General features: G+C 36.3%; 1 protein-coding gene and 1 long non-coding RNA gene across 2 annotated transcripts; both read right to left on the bottom strand.

Moving 5' to 3' along the window:
* Positions 1 to 901: 901 nt before the first annotated feature.
* On the bottom strand, positions 902 to 3,180 carry LOC143449919 (uncharacterized). The gene is made up of 3 exons (XR_013114624.1): positions 3,099 to 3,180; positions 2,885 to 2,947; positions 902 to 1,048 (listed from the first exon to the last, which is right to left on the bottom strand). It is a non-coding gene; the product is annotated as an uncharacterized LOC143449919 (long non-coding RNA).
* A 763-nt stretch (positions 3,181 to 3,943) lies between these two features.
* Positions 3,944 to 15,312, bottom strand: LOC143448888 (CDP-diacylglycerol--inositol 3-phosphatidyltransferase-like). Its single transcript, XM_076948815.1, has 6 exons — positions 13,785 to 15,312; positions 12,872 to 13,005; positions 6,115 to 6,227; positions 5,873 to 5,996; positions 5,281 to 5,362; positions 3,944 to 5,040 (listed from the first exon to the last, which is right to left on the bottom strand). Exons 1-6 carry the CDS (start codon positions 13,831 to 13,833, stop codon positions 4,889 to 4,891), a joined length of 654 nt encoding a protein of 217 aa, XP_076804930.1. The 5' UTR covers positions 13,834 to 15,312; the 3' UTR covers positions 3,944 to 4,888.
* Between the last annotated feature and the right edge of the window lie 2,790 nt (positions 15,313 to 18,102).

The raw sequence follows: 18,102 nt of genomic DNA, 5'->3' as shown, positions 1-18,102 counted from the left end.
CATTGATAGGGAATTTGGCTGCTATGAAATCCGTGGATAGAATCAAAATATTATTAATTTGTATAACATATCTCATGTTCAAACTTTTAATTATCACTACATTGACGATTCATTTTATTACGTAATTCAAAATCCTACCGAACAAATCAAACGCAAAATAGAGTCTAAAATCTCAAGCTTTCACCTTGCTAGTTGAGATACCGCTTGAGTTTTGTTACCAGTGAATGAATTGCTTTGTCATTTTAAAGCGATAAATATAACCTACTGTTTATAATTCCAAGCTTTTTAGCCATTGCCTAACTGCACGGCTAAACACTTTGTAAGATAGCTTCAGCAAAACGCAACAGCCATCACCAATCGTGAAAATCAGAAGTAAATTTTGGTTCTAAATCCAATTTATGCAATTATACTGTATAATACTTGTTTTCCATATTCAAATGAGAAGTTATCGTCTGATGTTAATATATAGGACTGGTCTGGCGCCATGCTTCGCATTTCTCCATTCCATAGCAATTTTGCTTTAACAAAAATTAATTTTTCTTGTCCAGATTAGCTAATTTGTGGCTGATATCCAGAGACGGAAAGACTCAACTGGAATCTGACTCAAGTGAGGTTTTTGCAAAAATTTAACCTCAATTGTGTTTTGATGCTTAAAGGCTCGACTTGACTCTTGTTAACGTCGAAAATTCGATTGACTTGACTTCAGTCACAAAACAAAATATTTCAAATCGTTATAGAATAGATTTTTATAGTTGTAAAGAAATCTATTCAAAAATCACTGTGCAATGCAATGCACTATGCAATGTGACTTGGTGTTTGTTAAGATTTGGACTTGAACTTGACCTGGTAAACGTTACTTGCTTGACCGCGTATTACAATGACTGTAATTACAATAACTTGACTTTACTTGGTCTTGCGCTGTTAGTGACTTGTGTAACTTCCATTAAGACTTGTTTTCATCACTGCGTAATATTCAACCAACAATCGTCGTGAGATCGATGACAGTGATGAAGGAATTTGTTTGCGGGTGGCCTTTCCTTGTTGCAAGCTATATACAAGCTTGTATTTATATATTTATATAATTTATAAGTTTACAAGTAAATTACTCCCATTAGCGACAGTTTTTTACTGTAAGATGAAAGGACTATCTTAATTTGAAAAATGTTTAAACTGCATAGATCCGCCACGACTAAGTTATATTCTTGGTATGAACTGACTTTCCTAAACAGTTGTTAATGTCCTCATATAGTTTTGTGTTGCGAGTGATCTTTTTGTACTTTTGCACTGGCCTCACAAGTTTTTTCAATAACCGAAAGGTCTCAACGCTGCCAAAATACGACTAGTTAGTTTACAGCAAAATATCATGTCAAATGGACTTTTCCTGACCGACGTTTCGCGGAAAATTCGTTCTGACAGATGCATGTAAAATATCGTCTTTTCCGGCATGTCATCAATCCATGTGTGCATGGCATTTTAGATTTTAGAAAGATTGCATGTTTCTCATTGGTGATAAAGGCAAGCGGCGCAGAAGGCATTGCATTTGATTTCATTGATAAGGAATTTGGCTGATATTAAATCCGTGGATACAATCAAAATATTATTAATTTGTATAACATATCTCATGTTCAAACTTTTAATTATCTCTACATTGACGATTCATTTTATTACGTAATTCAAAATCCTACCGAACAAATCAAAGGCGAAATAGAGTCTAAAATCTCTAATCTTGTTTTCCATATTCAAATAAGAAGTTTTCGTCATTAATAAAACGTATCACAGGTTTGAAAAATGTTCACACAAAACGCTGCTAATGTGACGTAAAATACAGTATGTCAATATACTGTAACATGAACCCATTTACTATTTTTGTCGTTTCCGCACTCGCATGCCAATGTGCAACTGGTAGGCATATGTATAGTAGTTTGCTTTTCTGGGTGACTGTAAGTCTTTTTGTTCTTTAGAATAACAAAAAACTTAGACTGCACGATACTGTGGCGGTCGTGATAGTAAATTGTAATAATTTATTCATTGGCATTTTAAAACATGCATGGGTTGTGTCTCCAGCTAGATTCAATTCAATTGAGTGTTTGAAGTGTATTTTTCGTAGTTAAATCGATAAGCAAACAAAGAGTTCTAAAACCGACGCTTTGACATAGTTTCAAGTAGCATTGTATTGTATCGTGTGTAACGTAGATGGTACTTGTGATGAAAAGGGTATGACGTAGGAAAGGCCTAATACATGTGACGTGTTTTACGTGTCATGAAAAAATGTAGCATGGCGTTCGCCCATTGGTTGAATACGGCGGGTATAAAAACTAAAGTTTGGTCAAAATCGTTCTCTTCTGCTTCTTTTTAACTTTGCTCGGAGTATCAGTTTTACCTTCTGGACTGTTCATTACTGAATTGAAGTTATAGTATTTGAATGTAAAAGGATGATGAAAATGTTTCTATTTGAGTAAGAACAATATTTCGGACAATATAACAATTAGACTTTATGAATCTGGTGTGGATTTAAAGAAACATTATAGAGAAAGCAGGCGCAACGGAGTCAAAGACACAATTGTCTAGGAGTTCTAAAAGAAAGACTAATAGCCTTTGGCTTTAGGCCAACCTAAAAGCAATCTACATCGACATCCCCACAATACAACCAAGGTAAAACAAGAAAGTTGTTTCAAGCTAACCCACGTTCACATGACAGATTGTGGCATAGAAAAAAGTAAAAAAGACACACACGCTACAAGCTTACATAAATATCAAAAATCTATTAATCTAATAATTATCCTTTATCGCTTTCTTGACGAGCGCACCCAAACGCTTCCACTAACTTACATATTTTTGTCTCATAATTAGGGCAGAGCTGTCCATATTGGACATTTCGACATACCTTAGTGAGCCATTTAGAACTGAAGATAGGAACAGCCTCAGTGGAAGTCTAGTCAAGTCCATCCTGCAAGTAAAAGTACACTTAGAAAAGACCTGCCGTGAATAATATGTCTGCCTTTTTGGGCACATCGCTTTCTCCTACAGTCTTTAAGATTGAAATGACGTGTCGCATGAATACATTCCGTTCAACAATTTCTGTTCCTTTTTAATCTTACCTTGTTTCCTGGTTGTCCTTAATTTTGAGTTCAGATCGATGGCAACCCTGGGTATATGACATACCCCAAACAATACTAGTAACTCGAGGAATAAATAAAACAATAAGAATATTTTTAAACATGATGAGCAGATGTTTCAGTTAACCTGGCTGTTTTATTCATTTTTCGAATTACAAGCCACTCCAAACATTACGCACTTAAAATCTTACAAAAATTGTACTTATTTATGTTTGTTGTACGTAGGTGCTTTTCATTCTAACAAAAACGTGACCTGTAGCTAAAAAAAATGTTTCAAAAAAACTTAGCTGACCATAAATGTAAAAACTTTTACATTTCCCTCTGGACAACGGCAAACTAAATTGTCAATTTGTTGGGCCACCTGAAGGCTGAACGAAAGTAACTTAAATGCCTAAGTACTTGGACGTACCAGCTACCTCAACCACTTCAGTTCGGCGTTGTACTTGCCATTTTGGCTTCCACCACCCTGAAGAAACTGGGCCATACTATTGGTGCAGCGTAACCTTGCGGAGTACCACAACGAACGCGGTCCACATCATAAACCACTTCCTACATTCTGCGCACTCAGTGACATCCGGCAAAGAAAGCATGTTCTGGTCACTAAGAGATTTATCACTCTGAGCTGCTGTTGAATGTCGCCCCAAAAAATTCTTCAAAAATCACTTTGCCTAATTATCGACGTGCTGCACCATCACTGAATTTTGTAGTAAAAATAAGGTATATCGTCCTGTTTAAAATAAGAACGATTAAAGAAAAGTAATTGCTAGCAACGTGTTTTTTGGACAGTAGCGCCTACTACATTACTTACTAATCAATTTAAATCAATGCACTCTTTCCCGTATATTTATTGAAAGCACAGTCATTAATTTAAAACATGAATACATGAAACGAGATCAATTAGCTGAAGCATATGGGTGAGAAACAGAATAAAACAAACTCTATTGTTAAATACAAAACTCTACATCGATTACAAAATATTGTAAAAACAAAAACGTTTCGAATAAAGACAAAGATTAGATAAATATGTTTAACTTAAATATCAAGCAGCATACTGTGGATTTTTTTAAATCAAGGTCACAAGCAAAGCTCTTTTCATAATAAATAAATAAATAATACACACTAAAATGACTAAAGCAAAGAATCCTTTCACATTCATTTGACGAAATAAGTTACATGCGATTAATTTTGACATAGTCTTTGTTACAAGTACAGTGTTCATATGCACAAGTTACACACAGTTTCGAGCAAGGGGAAAATAGTGGGTTACAAGAAAATTTTACACATATAAAGCATGATTGAAATGCAACCTTTTAACCTGTCCTGCTCACTGACCATTATAGCACAATTTTGCCTATATATAGATGGTCCTTCGTAACAAACTATGAACTTTGTTTAAATAATAACCCAAACGTTCAGTCACTTTACATCGCTTTATCAGTATATTTTTCCTTCGGTTAGCCATCTTATTGCAAAATAAGGTAACACAAACTATTGAAAGCTGCGAAGACAGGGTAAAAACCTGTGGCGCAAATGACTAAAATCCGTTCCTACATAACGGACTAGTCCTTGGAAAACACAAATCGGCCGAAAATCTTGAATTTATTGCATCTTGATGTTTACAAAAAGTTTGGTTTAAGAGATTCTAAAACTATTTATTGTGGATTGCGCAAAAAAGTAGTTGCAATCCTTGGTTTGAAGCAAGCAAAAACTAGCTGCTTATTACAAACACCAAGAAAATGACATGTTCAAAATTGATTTTATAACGTAGCCAGCTACTGCGATTTACTTCTTTCAGCAACATCAATACTTGCTAAGCGTATAGAACCATCAACGAGATGAATGAGGCTAATCAAAGTCTTTACAGCCATTATTGGGGCAGAGACATAGAGCAAAGTGCGTACAAGGCTGATCCCAAGAATTGGAACTAAAGACATAAAATTAAAATTTTGCATATGCTTTGTTAACTGTATAGAAGCACAATTTCAACATGCAGGTTTGTTAAATTTATTCAATGTGGATTTTAGGTATGAAGAGAGTACGTCGTTTCATCATACTCTTTGCTACTATGTGTATGTATGTAAGAATGAATAATTATATATTGTATGTAAAATTAAAGAAATATATGCTCAGTATAAAACATCACAGTACTGGTACCGATACTTACTGAATGGTCCTTCGGTGAAATGAACCAGATAAAGCATTGAATAAAACATCTCATTCCCAGCACACATTATGGAGAGACATGGCTAAATATTATGAAAAAATAAAGAATAATATCAGACTATCTTAAATCCCTTTAGCAGAACAGCTTAAACTCTCACCGTTTTTAATAAAAATTAGTAAACCCTAACGGCACCATACAACTTAATAAACAATTTGAAAGTACCAGTATAAACTCTTGGTGCATTTAAGCAAATTTTCAGCTCTTAAATTAGTGCTATTTATATTCAATGTTTATTTCAATTAACAAATTTTAGATATAAGCCATTTTTAGTTTGTCAGAAAAATGTTTTCTGATTGAAATTCTCATGCTTATTTAAATAGGGATATAAACTTTTCAAGAGACAAACGGGTGTATGACCCAGTAATTCATTTTAAAAACACTTAATAAGATATAACGTTCAGTAATTTACTGAACAAAACTTTAATTTTGATGCTTTTGCAAATATATATATTACACAAGTAATATTTTGTATATATATGATAACGAATATATATATATAAATGCACATAACAGACAGAAAAGTTTCAAGTACCCGAGATGTATAATAAATTTTCATAATAGGATTACTGTCAAGACCCATGGATTTGTGACTATTAGAACCTTGAAGGGCAGAACTGTGAAGGTGCATCCAGTGGCTAACAATATCCAAAGCAAGGCTAAGCAAAAAAAAATTAAAACAATTCCGCGCCTTTATAAACATCCTACAATGTGGTATACTATCGATAGATATGAACTATATTTTAATAAAGATATAATGAAAAATGTAAGGTTTACCTCATTTGAAACCAAAACACGTAACTTGGATAAAATTGAGCCAATTTTACAAGAAGACAGGCAGTTGCAGCTCTATCTGTCAATTGATCAAGCATGGCCCCGAATTTCGTACTCTACAACACAATTTAGTGCACCATGATAAAGACAACACAGCATATTACATATATATAACCACGGATAGTGGACAATATGACCAACTACTTTTTCCAATATTTTTGGTTCAATCCTTTTCTATAAAATTCTTAGTACTGTATATGATTTAAAATAAGTTGATACATTACGACCACTATTTCCTTCTTTCCCATATTATTTACTTCCCGACACACACAGCCTCTGCCCTCTTTGCATTGGGGCATTACTGTTTAGCTTCTTAGCATTACCCTTCAATTTCTTCACCTTTAATGAATGCATTTTTACCCTACATGCTATGTATAGTGTGTGCGACATTTGGCAGATTACATCAATTCATAACACAGTAAACAGCTTTCTTTCTTGTGAATGTATTGTCATTATTTGTGGCTAATTGTGCGGAACCAGGTGTAATTATTATAGCTCCGGATATTGTGACCATTAGAGTATTATAATCAATCCGAAGCAGGTTTGAATTATCATCATGGCATAACTGCAGTATATGGTCTTAACACTTAAAATTAGTAAGAACCTTATTAAACAATTTTATTTCTCCAAAACTTCAATTTTTACGACAAGGTTATTATGGCATTAATTATGTTATGGTTTTATATTATGGCATTTTTTCAAAAACTTTGAAAGCTGTTTTTAAACCAATTTTTGAACATGTATAAGCAAGTCCTTGCAATAATAAAGTTTGTTCATTGTAATGATTAATGCAACGCCCCGCGCAGTCATCAATCAACGCCCCTTGTAGCTTCGTCGCATATCTCGTAATCACGCCAACGATGTTCTCAGTTCAGTGCCTCAGTTCTTTTCAGTTGCGTGATTATGATTACGATTCATCATTTTAAGATTACCAGTTTTCCTTTTATGCTTTTGTTTAATCTTACCTTTTTGTGTTGCAGCTTAGTTTAGTTTTTTGTCTCTTAAAGCTGTGCAATTAGAATACGATTATTTACAACTGTCTGTTCAGTTCAATTTAAGAGACAAATCTCAATGTCGTCTACAATAAATGCTTTCAAGCCTTCTCGACTAGAAATCGATGTGAACTCGGACACCGCTGCAAAATCTTGGAAACATTGGAAAAAGACATTTGAGAACTACACCATAGAACACGAAGCGCAAGTGAACAGCACGGCATTTAACAAACTACGTTTATTGACCAATTTCGTTTCTGCAAAAATTTTTGAGTTCATAGAAGACTGCACTACGTATGAAGCAGCTGTCGAAATTCTTCAAGACTTGTTTGTCAAAAAACCAAACGAGATTTTCGCTCGCTATTTATTGGCGACCCGCAAACAACAAAACGGCGAATCTCCGCTTCTGCCGGTTAAGAACTATGTAGAGACGCCTTCATAAATGGAATTTTATCACCCATTATACGACAACGTTTACTGGAAAACAGTACTCTTGACCTCAAGACAGCATTCGACCAAGCAAATGCCCTGGATACGGCTCATCGGAACTCGTTGGCTTATAATCTACCTACAACGATTGCTGCTGCGGAAACGTGCGAACCCCTGGTGACGATCCCCAAAGAAAATTCAGAAACTTCAGCCACTAACATGGTGCACTCTCAGAATTTTGTTGCAACGTCGAATCGGAAGAAGTGCTACTTCTGCGGTTACAACTACCACGAGAGAAAATATTGTCCCGCCCGGAATTCATCATGCAACAAGTGTGGTAAGCTTGGACACTTTATGAAAGTTTGTAAATCTAAAACAGGCCATCAAGTTTCTGCAACCTTAACGCCAGATCTACGGTTATGTGCATTGTGTCCTTACAGCTTATCCGCTGCAACGTTATCAGTTTGCATAAACGGAAGAAAATTATGTGCACTGGTGGACTCTGGGAGCTCTGACAATTACATAAGTAACAAAACTATACAGTCGCTATGCCTTGACGTTTCGCCAACGCAGCAAACAGTATCAATGGCGCAATCGAAGTTATCCTGTACGATAAGCGGCTTCTGCGTTGCTGATGTTGCAATTAACAATCAAACGTACACTGCTGTAACCTTTGGTGTCATGGATCATCTCTGTGCGGATATTATACTTGGCCAAACTTTTCAAAAGCAACATAAACGGCTAGTAATCGAGTATGACGGCTGTCTTGAAGATTTTGTTATATCTAAATCTTCTTCTTGTGCACTCCCTGCTGCATTAGTGCCAACCGAAACGCTATTTCCAAACTTACCTCAGAATTGTAAGCCAATCGCTGTGAAATCTCGGCAATACAACGAAGCAGACAGAAACTTCATTGCCGGCGAAATCAAGAAATTGCTCGAAGATGACATTATCGAAACCAGCCGTTCACCCTGGCGTGCCCAAATTGTTGTTGTACGAACTGGAGAGAAAACACGTATGTGCATTGATTACTCGCAGACGATCAATTTGTATACAGAATTAGACGCATATCCTTTTCCCAGAATAGATGCGATGGTAAATCAACTTGCAGAGTATAGCACTTACTCTCGATATGACTTGAAATCTGCTTACCATCAAATTCCTATTCTCTCTTCAGACCGAAAATACACTGCATTTGAAGCAAACGGTAAATTGTGGCAGTACAAACGTATCCCATTCGGAGTCACGAACGGTCGAACGGTGCCATTAATTTTCAACGTGCCATCAACCGCATCATTGAAGAGGAAAACTTAAAAGACGTTTATGCTTATCAAGATGACGTAACAGTTTGTGGCCGAAATCAAGATGAACACGATCTCAACGTAAAAAAGTTTCTAAAAGCCTTCAAGCGTCGAAACTTATCGTTTAATGAAACCAAAACCGTCAAGTCTGCTCCTCACATCAACGTTCTAGGGTACAGAGTCCAGCATAAACTTATTCAGCCAGACCCAGAACGGTTAAAACCCCTTCAAGAGTTTCCTCTTCTTCAAAACAAAAAAGGATTACAACGAGTCTTGGGAATGCTGGCATATTACGCAAAGTGGATTCCAAAATTTTCCGACAAGGTGAAACCACTAGCAACAGCTGACTCCTTTCCCTTAAACGACGAGGCTTGTCAAGCATTCAGCAATCTTAAAGGCGAGTTAATGAATGCATCCCTTCAGTCAATTGATGAAACATTGCCGTTTGTAGTAGAATGTGATGCATCTGATGTCGCCGTCTCTGCCACCTTGAATCAAGGTGGTCGCCCCGTTGCTTTCCTCTCTCGAATGCTCCATGGGGCGGAATTATCGTATTCTGCAGTAGAGAAAGAGGCGACTGCAATTATCGAAGCCACCAGAAAATGGAGAGTTCTCCTCCTTCGTCGACATTTCGAGCTCATAACAGATCAACGATCAGTGGCGTTCATGCTGGACAATCGCCGCCGAACAAAAATTAAAAACAACAAAATTCAAACCTGGAGAATGGAACTTGCGTCCTTAAGTTATACCATTCACTACCGACCAGCAGGTAAGCTAAACGTCGGCGCTGATTCCTTCACCAGAGCGTACAGTGCATCCGTGAATCAAAATTGTCAAATCAATGACATTCATGACATGCTGTGTCACCCAGGTGTAACAAGATTACTGCACTTCGTTCGAACAAAGAACCTGCCTTTTTCCACTGAAGAAGTTCGCAAAGTGTGTTTGAACTGCCGTGTCTGTCAAGAATGTAAACCCCAGTTTTATAAAATGCCTCAAATGAACCTCATCAAAGCAACAAAGCCTATAATGGAACGTGTTAGTATCGATTTCAAAGGACCTCTACCATCTAAAGGTAAAAACAAGTACATACTCACAATTATTGACGAGTACTCGAGGTTTCCATTTGCAATACCATGTCCGAACATGCACTCATCAACTGTCGTCGAAAGTTTGAAACTTTTATTTGTACTTGTAGGTTTACCTAACTATATTCATTCAGATCGAGGTTCATCATTCTTGTCAAAGGAACTACAATCCTATCTGCATGGCCTCGGTATAGCAACGAGCAGCTGTACTCCGTACCATCCTACTGGAAATGCTCAGGTTTAACGGTACAACGGTATCATATGGAAAGCCGTAACACTCGCCCTGAAGTCAAGGGGGATGAATGTTTCTGAATGGGAACAAGTGCTTCCCGGTGCATTACACTCGATCCGTTCGCTCCTATGCACCTCAACTAATGCTACACCGCACGAAAGATTTTTCGCCTTTAACCGACGATCGGAAAACGGCACGGCTCTGCCATCGTTGCTGGTGGGTCCAGGCAAAGTATTCCTTCGTTGATTCGTCCACTCAAGCAAACATGAGCCTTTAGTCGATGAAGTTGATTTGGTCAACACAAATCCAACGTACGCACGTGTCCGATATCAGGATGGAAGGGAATCAACGGTCTCGTTGAAGGATCTAGCCCAGTGGTTCTTAAACTGGGGGGCGTGTAACATTCGTAAGGGAAGCGTGAGAGATGACAAACTGTCTATTATATGAGCTATGTCTAAACATGCTTTCTTGACTTTCGCTATAGGTTCATTTTTACTAAAATTTTAAAGTGTGTCACGATGGCAATTGTATTTTTGAAATTTGGATTCTGAAATACGTCAATTGTTAAGTCATAATATTTGGTGTTTCTCCGCATGGAAGCGTATTGTTTTCGTTTACTCATTCATGCACTCCTAGCTTGACTAACTGTTCTCTTGTGTTCTCTTTTTGCGGTGACCTGTTTTTTCTCACAACGGGGGGCGGCGTAACAAGAAAAACTTTTACAAATGTATCACTTGTAGAAATACTTAATTTACACTAAATGCATTTTCTTTAGTTTTACAATCATGATGTATACAGGAAGCCAGATGTTTTTGCTACTAACCTGTAAATATCCGATCAGTTTACGACGTATAATTTTCGAGTCATTAACGATTGAAAATTTGTGTGCAGTGTCGACCACACATAATAAAAAAAGTAATGTCGTGCACCCGGTTTAAATAGGGTAAAACCAACGTCAGCCAATATTAAAACCGTAAAATGAAGTAAAATCTAATTTTAGTATTGATTTAATAACCAGGTATTTTAGTAATTAAACTAATTGTATTGACACAAAATGAGTGGAAAAAAGAGAAAGTATGACCAAAATTATCTAAAGTATGGCTTTATAGATACCACAGTGAATGGAAAAGTCGTACCGCAATGCGTGATATGCTTAGAAAAGCTAAGCAACAACGTTTTGAGACCAAGTCGTTTGCAGCGTCATCTTCATGAATATAAAGACAAAACCTAGGAACAAACTTGACTGTGTAGCCAACCTAAGATGTGCATTATCTTCTACAAAGCCTCGAATTAAACGTTTGGTTTCCAAAAAACAACTACATCCTTCACATTAATGAAAGTTAATTGAAAATAAATTGTTTTTTTGTTTAATGCTTTTTTATTTTGCAATGAGGTGGGGCGCGAAATTTTTAGGTACCGTCAAGGGGGGCGTGTGCCAAAAAGTTTAAGAACCCCTGACTAGCCCCTTGTCGGCCGCACGAGATTGAAAGTGAACAACCTGTCACTGCTACACCGCAAATCCAAGATACTCGGAAAAATTTTAACAAACCTGAACAATCCGCTGAAGTGCCCTTAACTTCAGCTGAGCAAATGGTAATCGAACCGGCAGAAGCGGAGATTCGTCGGTCGGCCCGCAGCAATAAGGGAGTGCCTCCAATCAGATATGTTGCCGAACCATAGATTTGTCATACGCTATTGTTGATGTGTTGTACTCATGCGCAAATGTTGATATTGTTGACGCGGTTTGATTTATTTAACTCGCATGTTATATTTATTTACGCTATGCTTCGTTGTTGGGCCGGTAGAATGTAATGATTAATGCAACGCCCCGAGCAGTCATCAATCAACACCCCTTGTAGCTTCGTCGCATATCTCGTAATCACGCCAACGATGTTCTCAGTTCAGTCCCTCAGTTCTTTTCAGTTGCGTGATTACGATTCATTATTTTAAGGTTACCAGTTTTCCTTTTATGCTTTTGTTTAATCTTACCTTTTTGTGTTGCAGCTTAGTTTAGTTTTTTGTCTCTTAAAGCTGTGCAATTAGAATACGATTATTTACAACTGTCTGTTTAGTTCATTCATGTCGCTAAAGTTTGTCGTAAAACAACAGGGCCTATGTGTCAGGAATGGATCAAAACCTTGGTTTGGGATTATCTGTTAATGAACAAATAGCTCAACATAAATAATCACAGAAACACAAAGGGTCTTGGCTTAGTAATGCATGGCATTTCAGTTCCAACTAAGATTCTTCCTACTGCAAGCAATAAGAAGAAAATATTGTCAGTGTTACAACATATTGGGTTATTCCATTAAGCTAATTAGATAGAAGCATAGTTAAGACATGTAAAAAGGCTAGCTAGAAGGAAAACATTTTATATATTGATTAGTTAGGCTCAGGAATTTGTCAAGTTTTTCTGTTTGGACAAACTTTTTTGCATGAGCAACCTGGACAAAGTCTGCATAAATTATTATAAATTGCAGCTCTGAGCACAATGAGGTAAGTTAGCAAATTCAAATCTGAATGAATATCATACTCTTGGCTTTTAAATCTGTTAATTTTTAGAAATAAGAAACAAATTTTTAAAATTACCTAAAAGGGCAGCAACAGAATTAATTATACATTACATAAATAAATATACATATTAATAATATTTTTAACCTGATTTAATAATCTTGCAGCATATCCGTCAAATTCATCAAGAAAGCTACTCAACAAGTAACAAAAAACTGCTTTCACATAATCAGATGGCATATAATAAAATGAAACGATGGCTAGGATAATTCTTGCATAACCTAAAGTTGAAATTAAAAGTAAAAAGTGAAACATTGTCTACACTGACATCAGCAACAGAAAAACATCATCTTTAACAACAAATCGCCTACTGCAATAATGGATACTTTTTAACATTAACATAAAATGCCTTTTATTTAGGTAAGTTTGTGCTACTTCACAGTTGAAAACGATGTTCAGTTATCAAACAGAAAATTTAAAAGCAGCTGATATGTTGACATCTTGAAAAATAATAAATTAAGCAAACTTGTGCTGAAGCTACCCAAGATATGTGGTGGGTATATGCTTGCACTGATCACATAACGTCATTTACAATGTGCCTTTGCATGAAAATAATGTGCAACAACAAATGCATTAAATATTGATATTGTGAGAAAAATCTCAAAAAGCAAGAGTTAGTTTAAAACAAAAACAAAAACAACTTAAAACAAACAAAATTCAGCTTGTTCCATATTCTATTTATTTTGAAAATACTGTAAACAATATTAAAAATTCAATCAACCACATCTTTTCTGATGCAAATTTATTGCTACATATAACCAATAATATGTAAGTATTATACTACATATACCGCTGATGCTGTCTGAACAGTGTTAACCAGATTTTAAAGTAAAAAAAGGATATAGTTTGGTTTATGTTGAAGATTAACCTTAGATTTTTCTATTTTTAGAAAAATAAATAAATTTTTATTTTTCTATACTACATACACCATATATAATAATTATATCGTACATTTCATACATAATAAAGTAAACCTACATTACACAAGTTAATCACTTACCAATAACATTGGGAACAAATAAAAAAATACTGGAGACAGTTTCTGGCATTTTACATTCACCAACCGACTGAATCTTAATTCCAATTTGCAATATTAGAAATCTTTCTTATCGATATTGTGAAAACTTGAACAACAGGTCACTAACATATAGGCCTGTACACATCAGTATAAGTTAGTGATCTATAGCAAAAAAAAAATCAATTTCTAAATGTTTATTATTGAATTTCAAATTAACATTTTACTATGATAAAAACCACAATTACCATTAGGTATTGATGATATTGAGCAAGTAGGGGAGACCGGGGTTAGTTGGAACAAATTTTAGGAAAATTTAAACCACCAAAATTCAGAATGATCTTCAAAACCTTTATCTAGTTTGGCATAATGACTACGATGATCTACAACTTATTACAAAAGACTGACCAGAAATTGTTACAGGTTTATGCACAAACTTTAATTTTGCAGACATCAGTCACGTGTTCCAACTAACCCCGAAGCCGGGGCTTGTTGGTACACCACACAGGGTTAGTTGGAACATACATCGATTTGTTATATACAGTATTCAAAAGTGTCTGTTCTTTGAAAATCAATCAATCTATTGTGGATTGTAGCCCGACAAGCCAACAGGGAAGACAAATTTCTGCTGATAGCGTTTCGTTCCTCTTCTGTTCAAAGGAACAGGCAATTTGAATACAATGTCTTTTAAATTTTGGGTGATTTCCGATTCGTCAGTGTCCATAGGAAAAATAAATGAGGGGCGTTCCCTCGCTAATTAGAGTGACTGGAGCGCTTCAAAAATTTGAAGGTTACGTCCCCATCTTCAAAAACATCACTTACTTGTGCAAAGTAGTACTGCACACTTTTTCTTGCAGAAAATTTGACCAGTGCAAATTCACCTTCTTTAATGTCACTTGGTTGATTAACCTCTGTCATTTCTTAATCGTCTGTTGTACTCCTGTCTGAGCAGTCCTCCTCATCTGATAAGAGTGGTGGCGGTGCTTCGTCAGAGTCAGACTTTGAAGCATTTATCAGGCGTTTACAAATTTTCTTACTTGTCTTTTTCTTTTTTTCAACCTGTGCCATAAGTTCCTGTTTTTCAGGGGTGTCAGTTAAAATCCTGGTTCTTCCGCGATTTATGTCGGATTTCCTCTTTCTGGGAGCAGCTTTTGTAAATGGCCTTATGCTTTCAGGTGTGACATTCATAAGACAATCAATTGAGATGGTGAACATGTTCCAACTAACCCCATTAAAATTGTTCCAACTAACCCCGTGTGCACATGGGAGAGAAAACTTACATTTTATGTAGCCACTAAACCAGGTAATTTAATTGCCTCTGCCTTTTCTGGTACCGTGGCACCTACGGTCAATATAGAGTATAGACTAATGAACTTTCACTTATCTCTCTAGAGCACTATGTTACACTATATTTACCAACAAGCTCGAATTTTACTTGAAAGTGTAAAAAACAGAAAAACGTGTACAACTCTTCTGCTCTGAGACCAATAAAATTAACATGGCGAACAGATAACATCGTTGTCAATAACTTGTGATTATATTATAAAATAGCTTGCAAATCGAATGCCGCATAGAATACTTGTTTACGGAAACCGCTTTCATGAAACGTGACATAACAATTGTGCATGCCTATATTACGTGAGTTAATCATTCTTTCTTGTTATTACGATCGACGCCGCAACATGTTTATGTTTATGCTGTTGCTGTACCAATATTCTATTGCTGCATCTATGCGAGGGCGGCTTCTATTGTTTATTTTTAATCAAATCGTGCGGTTTGTATTCGAGGGCGGCTTCTATTCAAGGGCGGTTTCTATTCAAGAAAATACGGTATCTTAATTTAAAAAATGTTTAAACTGCATTGATCCGCCACGACTAAGTTATATTCTTGGTATGAACTGACTTTCCTAAACAGTTGTTAATGTCCTCATATAATTTTGTGTTGCGAGTGATCTTTTTGTACTTTTGCACTGGCCTCACAAGATTTTTTAATAACGGAAAGGCCTCGACGCTGCCAAAATACGACTAGTTTCCTGACCGACTTTTCGCGGAAAATTCGTTCTGACAGATGCATGTAAAATATCGTCTTTTCCGGCATTTAATGTATCCATGTGTGCATGGCATTTTACAGGTTAGAACAGTGCTTCTCAAACCGGGCCACTTGGCTCACTAAAGGTGGAATTTTTAGTTCCAGGGAGGAAATTTGCTCCAGGGAGGAATTGGGGAGGAAAAATTGAAGATGAAAAAAACCGTAATTTTTTAACTCACACGCTTTTCTCCTCGATTTTCTTTATTAACTTCTAAACATGAGGCTCACGGTTCTCACTAACAATGAACAACGATTTGTTTGGTTATTTTGTAATAGCGTTTTTTTGCAATTTTTAATTTTATTCCTGAGATAAATCCTCAAAAGACATCATCTAGGGACAATATTCAGGTAGCGTAAAATTTTGGCAATTATTTTTTGTGATTTTTTTTGGGGAGGAATTGACGGTGTTGGGTTGGTAAGGGAGGAATCGGAAAAAAACTTTGAGAACCACTGGGTTAGAAGGATTGCATGTTTCTCATTGGTGATAAAGGCAAGCGGCGCAGAAGGTATTGCATTTGGTTTCATCGATAAGGAATTTGGCTGCTATTAAATCAATGGATACAATCAAAATAATATTAATTTGTATAACATATCTCATGTTCAAACTTTTAATTATATCTACATTGACGATTCATTTTATTACGTAATTCAAAATCCTACCGAACAAATCAAAGGCGAAATAGAGTCTAAAATCTCTAATCTTGTTTTCCATATTCTAATAAGAAGTTATCGTCTGATGTTACAGCATACAGCCATACACTATAGACCTGCACGGCCTCCAAGCATTTTTATCGTCCCGAAAGTATGTTTTTAAAATTTTCGTCATTAATAAAACATATCACAGGTTTGAAAAATGTTCACACAAAACGCTGCTAATATGACGTAAAATACAGTATGTCAAAATACTGTAACATGAACCCATTTACTATTTTGTCGTTTCCGCACTCGCATGCCAATGTGCAACTGGTTGGCATATGTACTGTATAGTAGTTTGCTTTTCTGGGTGACTGTAAGTCTTAATTTTTGTTCCTTAGAATAACAAAAAACTTAGACTGCACGATACAACCAAGATAAAACAAAAAAGTTGTTTCAAGCTAACCCACGTTCACCTGACAGATTGTGGGATAGAAAAAAGTAAAAAAGACACACACGCTACAAGCTTACGTAAAAATCAAAAATTTATTAATCTAATAATTATCCTTTATCGCTTTCTTGACGAGCGCACCGAAACGCTTCCACTAACTTACATATTTTTGTCTCATATTTTGTGCAGAGCTTTCCATATTGGGCATTTCGACATACCTTAGTGCGCCATTTAGAGCTGAAGATAGGAACAGCCTCAGTGAAAGTCTAGTCAAGTCCATCCTGCAAGTAAAAGTACACGTAGACAAGACCTGCCGTGAATAATATGTCTGCCTTTTTAGGCACATCGCTTTCTCCTACGGTCTTTAAGATTAAAATGACGTGTCGCATGAATACATTCCGTTCAACAATTTCTGTTCCTTTTTAATCTTATCTTGTTTCCTGGTTGTCCTTATTTTTGAGTTCAGATCGATGGCAACCCCGGGTATATGACACACCCCAAACAATACTAGTAACTCGAGGAATAAATAAAACAATAAGAATATTTTTAAACATGATGAGCAGACGTTTCAGTTATCCTGGCAGTCTTATTCATTTTTCGAATTACAAACCAATTCAAGCATTATGCACCAAAATCTTACAAAAATTGTACCTATTTTTGTTTGTTGTACGTAGGTGCTTTTCATTCTAGCAAAAACGTGACCTTTAGGAAAAAAAGAAATGTTTCAAAAAAAAGTTTGCTGACCATAAATGTATAAGCTCTCACATTTCCCTCCGGACAACGGGAAACTAAATTGTCAATTTTTTGGGCCACCTGAAGGCTGAACGAAAGTACCTTAAATGCCTAAGTGCTTGGACGCACCAGCTACCTCAACCGGCGTTATACCTGCCATTTTGGCTTCCACCACCCTGAAGAAACTGGGCCATGCTTAACCTATTGGTGCAGCGCAACCTTGCGGAGTACCACTACGAACGCGGTCCACATCATAAACCACTTCCTACATTCTGCGCACTCAGTGACATCCGGCAAAGAAAGCATGTTCTGGTTACTAAGAGATTTATCAGTCTGAGCTGCTGTTGAATGTCGCCCCAAAAAATTTTTCAAAAATCACTTTGCCTAATTATCGACGTG

The sequence above is a fragment of the Clavelina lepadiformis genome, chromosome 3 (assembly GCF_947623445.1).
Source record: "Clavelina lepadiformis chromosome 3, kaClaLepa1.1, whole genome shotgun sequence".
In the NCBI taxonomy this organism is placed as follows: domain Eukaryota; kingdom Metazoa; phylum Chordata; class Ascidiacea; order Aplousobranchia; family Clavelinidae; genus Clavelina; species Clavelina lepadiformis.
This window is presented reverse-complemented; position numbering and strand designations above follow the sequence as displayed.